At 51.3% G+C, this 9,648-nt stretch overlaps 1 protein-coding gene across 2 annotated transcripts; it reads left to right on the forward strand.

Annotated features, from left to right (window-relative positions):
- The first annotated feature begins 272 nt into the window (after positions 1 to 272).
- PSMB6 (proteasome 20S subunit beta 6) lies at positions 273 to 2,772 on the forward strand. Of its 2 annotated transcripts, none has more exons than XM_003810195.5 (6): positions 273 to 593; positions 1,017 to 1,084; positions 1,715 to 1,846; positions 1,959 to 2,088; positions 2,286 to 2,430; positions 2,557 to 2,772. In XM_003810195.5, exons 1-6 carry the CDS (start codon positions 354 to 356, stop codon positions 2,697 to 2,699), a joined length of 858 nt encoding a protein of 285 aa, XP_003810243.2. In that variant the 5' UTR covers positions 273 to 353; the 3' UTR covers positions 2,700 to 2,772. The 2 variants fall into 2 exon arrangements, with proteins under 2 accessions (XP_003810243.2, XP_003810246.1); XM_003810198.5 differs by having other exon boundaries at positions 436 to 593; positions 2,537 to 2,772.
- Positions 2,773 to 9,648: the final 6,876 nt, after the last annotated feature.

The raw sequence follows: 9,648 nt of genomic DNA on the forward strand, positions 1-9,648 counted from the left end.
CTGTCGCTCAGGCTGGAGTGCAGTGGCGTGATCTCGGCTCACTGTAACCTCCGCCTCCCAGGCTCAAGCGATTCTCCTGCCTCAGCCTCCCCAGTAGCCGGGATTACAGGCGCGCCCCACCACGCCTGGCTAATTTTTGTATTTTTTAGTAGAGAATGAGTTTCACCATGTTGGCCAGGCTGGTCTTGAACTCCTAACCTCATGATCCGCCCGCCTCAGCCTCCCAAAGTGCCAAACGGTTTTTGGGGTTTTTTTTTTTGGCTTTTTGGGGGGTTTTTTTGCTGACTTTCTTGTTTTGTTTGTTGCTTGCCACGCTGCCATCAAGTGCTCACTGTCGCAAAAGAACCGTCCCCATGCAGCACTGTACTTTTCTTTTCCCTTCTGCCGTCAACCTCGGAGTAGCTTCGCTCCCAGAAGGCCTCAAAGCGCGACCAAAGAGCGTGACAGAGCGCTTTACGACAGTTGCTTTGAGGCAGTACCGGAGGAGAAAGATGGCGGCTACCTTACTAGCTGCTCGGGGAGCCGGGCCAGCACCGGCTTGGGGGCCGGAGGCCTTCACTCCAGACTGGGAAAGCCGAGAAGTCTCCACTGGGGTGAGGAAGGAGTCGGGGTTCATAGGACGTGCACAAGGCCTGACGCGATAAAGCCTGAGTGGGGTTGAGAGATCTGGCAGGGGTGGAGGGGAGGTGGAATGTGTTGTGCTCCAGGAATGGGGAGAGGTACCCCGAGGATGGTGGAGTGGTGCGGTAGCTTCGTAGTGGGAGGTAGAGGGTGGGCTGAAGTTTGAAATTCTGAAATCCTGCGAGGCTAGTGAAGATCTTGGGCTTAAGTACGGGATGAGTCTTTTGAGATTTGAGGGTTGGCATTCTGGTATTCTGCGGGGTGCTGAGGCCCCTATAAGATTTGAAAATGGTTCAGCGACGCACAGATTTTGTATTTTGGGAACTAGGTAGAGAGATCATTGAGGTTTGTGTCTGCTGCAGAATGTAGACTTACTCCTTTTTCCCTTTTCCCAGACCACTATCATGGCCGTGCAATTTGACGGGGGCGTGGTTCTGGGGGCGGACTCCAGAACAACCACTGGGTGAGCTCAGGACAGATTTGTGAAAGGTCTTCCCATCTTCCTTTTCCTTTCCTGCCTGCCAGCCCACCCTGCCTGCCTCCACAGACCACTGTGGGAAGAGAGGTTTCTTCTCTCTCTGGAGATAAAGATTTGTCCCAACTTTTGTTACTTTCAGTTCCCCTCACTCGTTAGTGGAATCCTTACAAAAGTCTGTTCTCCAGCCCGCTTCAGTTTGGATGAGAATAAGCAATACTGGTGGCCAGGCACGGTGGCTCACGCCTGTAATCCCAGCACTTTGGGTGGATCACCTGAGGTCAGGAGTTCGAGACCAGCCTGGCCAACATGGCGAAACCCCGTCTCTACTAAAAAAATACAAAAATTAGCCGTGCGTGGCGGTGCGTGCCTGCAGTCCCAGCTACTTGGGAGGCTAGGGCTAGAGAATCGCTTGGACCCAGGAGGTGGATGTTGCAGTGAGCAGAGATCGCGTCACTGTACTCCAGCCTGGGCAACAGAGCGAGACTCCATCTCAAAGAAAAAGGAAAAAAAGGCAATACTGGACATCCTATCCCTGAGCCCTAAGAGAGTGGGTAGTGATGGGATGGAGGTGGAAGACAGGTGGGCTCCTTTCCTCACTATTCTGCCATCCTGCAGGTCCTACATCGCCAATCGAGTGACTGACAAGCTGACACCTATTCACGACCGCATTTTCTGCTGTCGCTCAGGCTCAGCTGCTGATACCCAGGCAGTAGCTGATGCTGTCACCTACCAGCTCGGTTTCCACAGGTGCTTGTGGGCAGGGGAGGGGCAAGTATCTGAAGGGAGTTGGAAGCTGAGGAGCTAAATAGCCTGACTTCTAGGTCTTGAAACTTTCTCTGTGACTTCCCTGACCCTCTAGCATTGAACTGAATGAGCCTCCACTGGTCCACACAGCAGCCAGCCTCTTTAAGGAGATGTGTTACCGATACCGGGAAGACCTGATGGCGGGAATCATCATCGCAGGCTGGGACCCTCAAGAAGGAGGGCAGGTCAGATCCCCACCCGACCAGAGCACACTTGAGCCAGGACTTTTATCCTCTCCCCAGCCATTTTCTTTTTCTTTCCAGTCTCTACCTCACTTATTCTTACTATTAACGTGCCTCAGACCAATAGCAGAATGGACAGGTGAATGTACATGTGTTGGAGGGAGGATATGACTGGTGACTCCTCTCCTTCTATCTGGCAGGTGTACTCAGTGCCTATGGGGGGTATGATGGTAAGGCAGTCCTTTGCCATTGGAGGCTCCGGGAGCTCCTACATCTATGGCTATGTTGATGCTACCTACCGGGAAGGCATGACCAAGGAAGAGTGTCTGCAATTCACTGCCAATGGTGAGAGCTTAGGCTTCTGGGCCTATGAGCTTCAACCCCAACTACCCAAGCCAGGCCAGCATTCCTCATTCCTTGCAGTGATCCCAGCATCTGAATGTGAACCCAGCTTTCTCCTTTTATCCACAGCTCTCGCTTTGGCCATGGAGCGGGATGGCTCCAGTGGAGGAGTGATCCGCCTGGCAGCCATTGCAGAGTCAGGGGTAGAGCGGCAAGTACTTTTGGGAGACCAGATACCCAAATTCGCCATTGCCACTTTACCACCCGCCTGAATCCTGGGATTCTAGTATGCAATAAGAGATGCCCTGTACTGATGCAAAATTTAATAAAGTTTGTCACAGAGAATCTTTGTACTTTGGGGTTCTTTTTTTTTTGACTTCAAGCCTGAATTTGTCTGGCCCATTCCTATTTGTAAAAACCATTGCACTGAACTCAGAGCAAGTTGGAGAGGAGATGAAAGGAGTTTATGAATGCTTTATTCCCCAATAAACTTTTACATGGGTGGTTTTCAAACCTCTTCTCCAAATTGCCTTCCCCCAAACTTCCTTTCCCCCACCATATCCAGGTCCTTGAACCACTGGATTGTGGTTGGTGTTGGGGGTACCAGCAACACCCACTCCCTATTCAAGCCCAAGGTGGAACTCGGAATTCTGACTAAAACTGGAGTCACCTTCCTTCAGCCTGCTTCCTGCCAGTCATCCTGGGTGACTACTGTCCCTAAGGCCACAAAGACCAGCCTCCTCCAGCCCAGCCTCATGGTCCCCTCTCTCCACACTTAACCTCTGTTACCTCACCTTGTGGTCAGCAGTAGCACTGTGACTTCCTTGGCTTTTGGGAGAAAGGTGGGCCTTGTCTGCAAATGGAATTTAAGATGAATGATGACTGGGAGAACAAAACCACTGGGAGTGGTTTGGCCAGCTCTGGAAGCCACCATTCCCATGGTAGGGGGTGTGATCAACCTCTTGGATGAGAGGCTGAAAATAGACTCTGGCCCTTCCGAAGCTGTCCCCACTCAAGCCAGGGACATAAAGGAGCTCAATAGCTGGGACTACAGGTGTGTGTCACCTCACCTCAGGCTAATTTTATTATTATGTATTTTTTAGAGACAGAGTCTCGCTCTGTCATCCAGGCAGCAGTGTCACTGTCATAGCTCACTGTAACCTCAAACTCGTGGGCTTAAGTGATTCTCCTGCCTCAGCCTACCAGTGTGCTGGGATTATAGGCGTGAGCCACTGTGCCCATCCTTTTTTTATTTTATTTAGTTATTTATTTTATTTTTTTTGAGATGGAGTCTCACTCTGTTGCCCGGGCTGGAGTGCAGTAGCCTGGTCTTGGCTCACTGCAACCTCCGCCTCCCAGGTTCTGGCGATTCTCTTGTCTCAGCCTCCCAAGTAAGTGGGATTATAGGCTCGCACCACTGTGCCTGGCTAGTTTTTGTGTTTTTAGTAGAGATGGGGTTTTGCCAAGTTGACCAGGCTGGTCTTGAACTCCTGACCTCAGGTGATCCACCCACCTCAGCCTCCAAAAGTTCTGGGATTACAGGCATGAGCCACCACACCCAGCCTTAAATATTTTTTAGAGACAAGGTCTCCCTATGTTGCCCAAGCTGGTCTTGAAGTGGCCTCAAGAGATCCTCTTGCCTCAGCCTCTTGAGTAGCTGGGATTATAGGCGTGAGCCACTGCACCCAGCTCTTTTTAAATAAATTTTTTTTTTTTTTTGAGACAGTGTTTCACTCTTATTGCCCAGGCTGGAATGCAATGGCGTGATCTTGGCTCACTGCAACCTGCACATCCCGGATTCAAGCAATTCTCCTGTCTCAGCCTCCCGAGTAGCTGGGATTACAGGCATGTGCCACCACGTTCAGCTAATTTTGTATTTTTAGTAGAGACGGAGTTTCTCCACTTTGGTCAGGCTGGTCTCAAACTCCCGACCTCAGGTGATCCACCTGCCTCGGCCTCCCAAATTTTTTTTTTCTTTTAAGACAGAGTCTGGCTCTGTCCCCCAGGCTGGAGTGCAGTGGTGTGATCTCGGCTCACTGCAACCTCCACCTCCTGGGTTCAAGTGATTCTCCTGCCTCAGCCTCCTGAGTAGCTGGGATTATAGGCGTCCACCACCATGTCTGGCTAATTTTTTTGTATTTTTAGTAGAGACAGGGTTCCACCAAGTCGGCCAGGCTGGTCTCGAACTCCTGACCTCAGGTGATCCACCTGCCCGGGCCTCCCAAAGTGCTGGGATTACAGGCGTGAGCCACCGCGCCCAGCCTAAAATTCATTTTTTAGATCAGTTTTAGGTTCACAGCAAAATTGAGTCAAAAATACAGATATTTCCCATGTGCTCCTCTCCCCACGTGGGCAACCTCCCCCACTGTCAACATTCTGCACCAGAGATGGCCATTTGTTGGAACTAGTAAACCTGCACTGACACATCACTCCCAGATTTCCACATGGCTGCTCATCATTCAGCTCTCAGCTCAAATGTCACCTCATCAGAAAGGCCTTTCCCAACCACCTGAAACTGAAGAATCACCACCCCCCAATCCCACTCTCACATGACCCTGTTTCATTTTCTTCAAAGCAGCACACATCACCATCTTGGGTTCTGCTTAGCTGTTACCTGTGTATGATTGTCTCCCTCCCTCTACTAGCAAGTCAGTTCAGTGAGAAGAGAGAATTGTTCCTTCCTGGTTCATTGATACATCCTCCATGCCTGGCAGGGGTGGACACTCGGCATTTACTGAATGAATATGCTTTCTCATCCCATCTGCTATCCTGCCCTGCCCTCAGCCACCCCAGCCTGCCTTCACCACACTCAACCCCGAAGCTTGACGTCAGCCAATTCTTACTTTCCCGCTTGTCACACCTGGGCTCTGCGTTAGGTCAGCTGCCTCATATTCATCATTCGTGCGTCTCACTCCCACCGTAGACAACACTTCCCATCTCAGCCCCATAACCCAGCCCTGCAGCCTTGGCCCCATCTACACCCCCAGCACACACACACACAGCACTTAGCAACTATGAACACATTTAATGAGAAGGTTAGAAAGGACTTGGGGAGGTGGACATTAGGATCGCTGAGAAATCTGGGGAAGGAAGCTTGCTAAGCCTTCCTGGAGGGTCAGCTCCTCGCCATCCCCTTCAAATGGTGGAGTCATTGGCCGATGCTATGTCATGCAGCTGGTGGCGGAAGGAGAGTCGGGCTTTCCTGCTGAAGTAGGCACCAGGCCCTGGCAAGGGTACTCCTCCCTCAGCCATGATGGGGGCTATAGCTGGACTGGGATCTGGAGGGGCAGCAGGACTCAGGCCTAAAAGATTGGAGGAGGAAGAAGGAAGTTGTAGGTCAGGGTTCACCTCCTCCCTCACCCCCAACCCAGGGTTGAGGAGGGAAGAAGCAAGGGAAGACACCTGGGGCCTGGGGGCTGGTGAGGAGTGTTGGTGGCGGCAGCAGGGGGAGGGAGAGGGGCTGTTGCAGAGCAAGCAGGGCTGGCTCGCACACACGTGACCTGTGCAGTTGCATAGGATCCTCCGACTCAGAAGGGCCACCGTGCTTGGCATAGGTCTCTGCTGTCACCATCTTGAAATTCTTAATTTTTTTTTTTTTTTGAGACAGAGTCTCACTCTGTTGCCCAGGCTGGAGTACAATGGCACTATTTCGGCTCACTGCAACCTCCACCTCCCGGGTTCAAGTGATTCTCCTGCCTCAGCCTCCCGAGTAGCTGGGATTACAGGCGCCCGCCACCACACCCGGCTAATTTTTTGTATTTTTAGTAGAGATGGGTTTCACCGTGTTAGCCAGGATGGTCTCCATCCCCTGACCTCCTGATCTACCCACCTTGGCCTCCCAAAGTGCTAGGATTACAGGCATGAGCCACCGTACCCGGCCGAAATTCTTAAATTGTTAACAAGGGGCCCCACTTGGTCATTTCGAACTGGGCCCTACAAAGTATTTAGCCTGTCCTGTGAGGACTTCGGTGATCCATCTCCCACCCAGGGAGACAGATGATCCTTTTCCCTTTGCTGGTTTGAGCATTTCTCTCCCCGCCATGCAGTTGTCTCTCTGTCTGCCTGACAGCCCCGCTTTACCCTCAGTCTACTCCATACCTGCTCCTCTTTCAGTCCCCCGCTGCCTCCGGCACCCGCACCATGGGAAACACCATGCCCCCTTCAGACCCATCTCAACAGTGGAGGCGATCAGAGCTGGGAATGGCCAGGAGGGCCCCCGGGAGAGGGGTGTGGTTTCCAAGCCCCCCCACCATGGGCAAAACTACCACTTAGCCTCAGACCGCCTGGTGATTACAGGCGCCAGGGATGGAAAGGGGAGAGGAGGGAGGAAGAAAGGGGTGGGGGTACACTCCCATTCAGACACCTATTTTTATGCCCCATTAATTTGGAGGTCCTTTCTGATCCCCATGGAGAAGCAGGAGGTGGTTGGGAGAGGTGGCACGGCAGGGACAGACGCAGAGGTGCTGTGACAGACAGATGCAGTCACATTTCACTATGGCAATGCCCGACAACTTGGCGCCAGGCTGGACACCGCTGGGGATTCCTTTGTATTTTAGAATGAGAATTGAAGTGCCCAAGATGTAAACTTTCAAAGAATACTCTATTTTTTTAGAATAAGAAACTTTATTATTCAGGGAGATGTTAGATTCTCATTAAATGGTCTGATAGTTCCTGTCCCCCGTTATGAAGATGATTGTAATTGATTAACTATGCTGTGTCAGGTAAATGCTAGAGACTTTTACATGTTATCTCATTTCACTTAATCACGTCAAAGATCTTTTTTTTGGGGGACAGAGTCTCACTCTCTCGCCCAGGGTGGAGTGCAGTGGCGCAATCTCGGCTCACTGCAACTCTGCCTCCTGGGTTGAAGTGATTTTCCTGCCTCAGCCTCCCGAGTACCTGGGACTACAGGTGTACACCACCATGCCCAGCTAATTTTTTTGTATTTTTAGTAGAGACGGGGTTTCACCATGTTAGCCAGGCTAGTCTCGAACTCCTGACCTCAGGCAATCCACCCGCCTTGTCCTCCCAAAGTGCTGGGATTACAGGTGTCAGCCACCACACCCGGCCTCAAAGATCTTTTGAGGTAAGTCCCTCACTGGTTAGGTAAGTCTATCCTGGTTTTACAGATGTGAAAAAGCAGGCACTGACAGGTAAGGTGATTTGCCCAAGGTCACGCAGGCAGTTATTAGCCGAGTAGGAACCATGCCCAGCTCACAACCCTCACCTTGAGTCAGTCTGACCCCAAAAATCTATTGTTTTTTTTATTTTTTATTTTATTTTTTTTTGAGACAGAGTCTCGCTCTGTCACTCAGGCTGGAGTGCAGTGGCGCGGTCTTGGCTGACTGCAAACTCCGCCTCCCGGGTTCACGCCATTCTCCTGCCTCAGCCTCCTGAGTAGCTGGGACTACAGGCGCCCACCACCACACCCGGCTAATTTTTTTTGTATTTTTAGTAGAGATGGGGTTTCACTGTGTTAGCCAGGATGGTCTCGATCTCCTGATCTGGTGATCCGGCCACCTCGGCCTCCCAAAGTGCTGGGATTACAGGTGTGAGACACAGCACCCGGCCTTTTTTTAATTTTTGAGATGGAGTCTTGCTCTGTTGTCCAGGCTGGATTACAGTGGTGCAATCTCGTCTCACTGCAACCTCCGTCTCCAGGGCTCAAGCGAGTCTCCTGTCCCAGCCTCCCAAGTAGCTGGGATTACAGGCACCCGCCACCATCCCCAGCCACATTTTGTATTTTTAGTAGAGATGGGCTTTCACCACGTTGGCCAGGCTGTTCTCCAACTCCTGACCTCAAGTGATCTGCCTGCCTCAGCCTCCCAAAGTGCTGGGATTACAGGCATCAGCCACCACACCCAGCCCAGAATCTACTCTTTTAACCAGTACACTGAGCTTCTGAAGCATGTCCTCAAGCAAGCATCGATGCCCTCAGCCAGTTTGGGGTGGCCAGAGCCAAGGCTGGGAGCATCTAGTCAAGAGCATCCTAGCCAAGGACTCTAAGTGCTCTTAAGTAAAGCTGTGGAAGTGCTGTGTTTTTTTTCTTTTTTTTTTTTTTTTGAGATGGAGTCTCGCTCTGTCGCCCAGGCTGGAGTGCAGTGGCACGATCTCAGCTCACTGCAACCTCCGCCTCCCGGGTTCACGCCATTCTCCTGCCTCAGCCTCCCAAGTAGCTGGGACTACAGGTGCCCGCCACCACGCCTGGCTAATTTTTTGTATTTTTAATAGAGACAGGGTTTCACTGTGTTAGCCAGGATGGTCTCGATATCGTGACCTCGTGATCTGCCCTCCTCAGCCTCGCAAAGTGCTGGGATTCCAAGCGTGAGCCACTGCGCCCAGCCACAAGTGCTGTTTCATCATTCCCTGAGGGTGCCACAACGTGGGGAATGTTAGGTTGCTGATTACAGGGTACTGCCTGAGTTACACAGAAATGTTTCTTTCTTTTTTTTTTTTTTTTTTTTTGAGACAGAGTCTCACTCTGTCACCAGGCCGGAGTGTAGTGGCACTGTCCCGGCTCACTGCAATTTCTGACTCCCTGGTTCAAATGATTCTCCTGCCTCAGCCTCCCGAGTAGCACACATCACCACACTCAGCTAATTTTTTGTATTTTTAGTAGAGACGGGGTTCACCATGTTAGCCTAGATGGTCTCGATCTCCTGACCTTGTGATCTGCCCGCCTCGGCCTCCCAAAGTGCTGGGATTACAGGTGTGAGCCACCACGCCCCGCCTTCTTTTTCTTTCAATGAACTTTATTGAAGCAAAAATGCACATGCAATGTAATGCACACATCTTAACGTACAGTTCCATGAATATTACCAAGTGTATGCTCCTATGCAATCACCACTCCTATCAAAATACAGGGCATTCTTATCATCCTGGAATGTTCCCTCACGTGTCCCTTTACAGGCAATCTTTTCCCTACACCCTGCCACAAGCAACTACTGATCTGATTTCCATCACTATAGATTGTTTTTGCCTGTTTTATAAGTTTAAGACCGGGTGCAGTGGCTCACGCCTGTAATCCCAGCACTTTAGGCCAAGGAGGGCGGATCATTTGAGGTCAGGAGTTCGATGCCAGCCTGACCAACATGGAGGAACCCCGTCTCTACTAAAAATACAAAAAATTAGCTAGGCGTGGTGGCGGGTGCCTGTAATCCCAGCTACTCAGGAGGCTGAGGCAGGAGAGAACCCGGGAGGCGGAGGTTGCAGTGAGCCGAG

Source organism: Pan paniscus, chromosome 19, assembly GCF_029289425.2.
Source record: "Pan paniscus chromosome 19, NHGRI_mPanPan1-v2.0_pri, whole genome shotgun sequence".
Classification (NCBI taxonomy): Eukaryota; Metazoa; Chordata; class Mammalia; order Primates; family Hominidae; genus Pan; species Pan paniscus.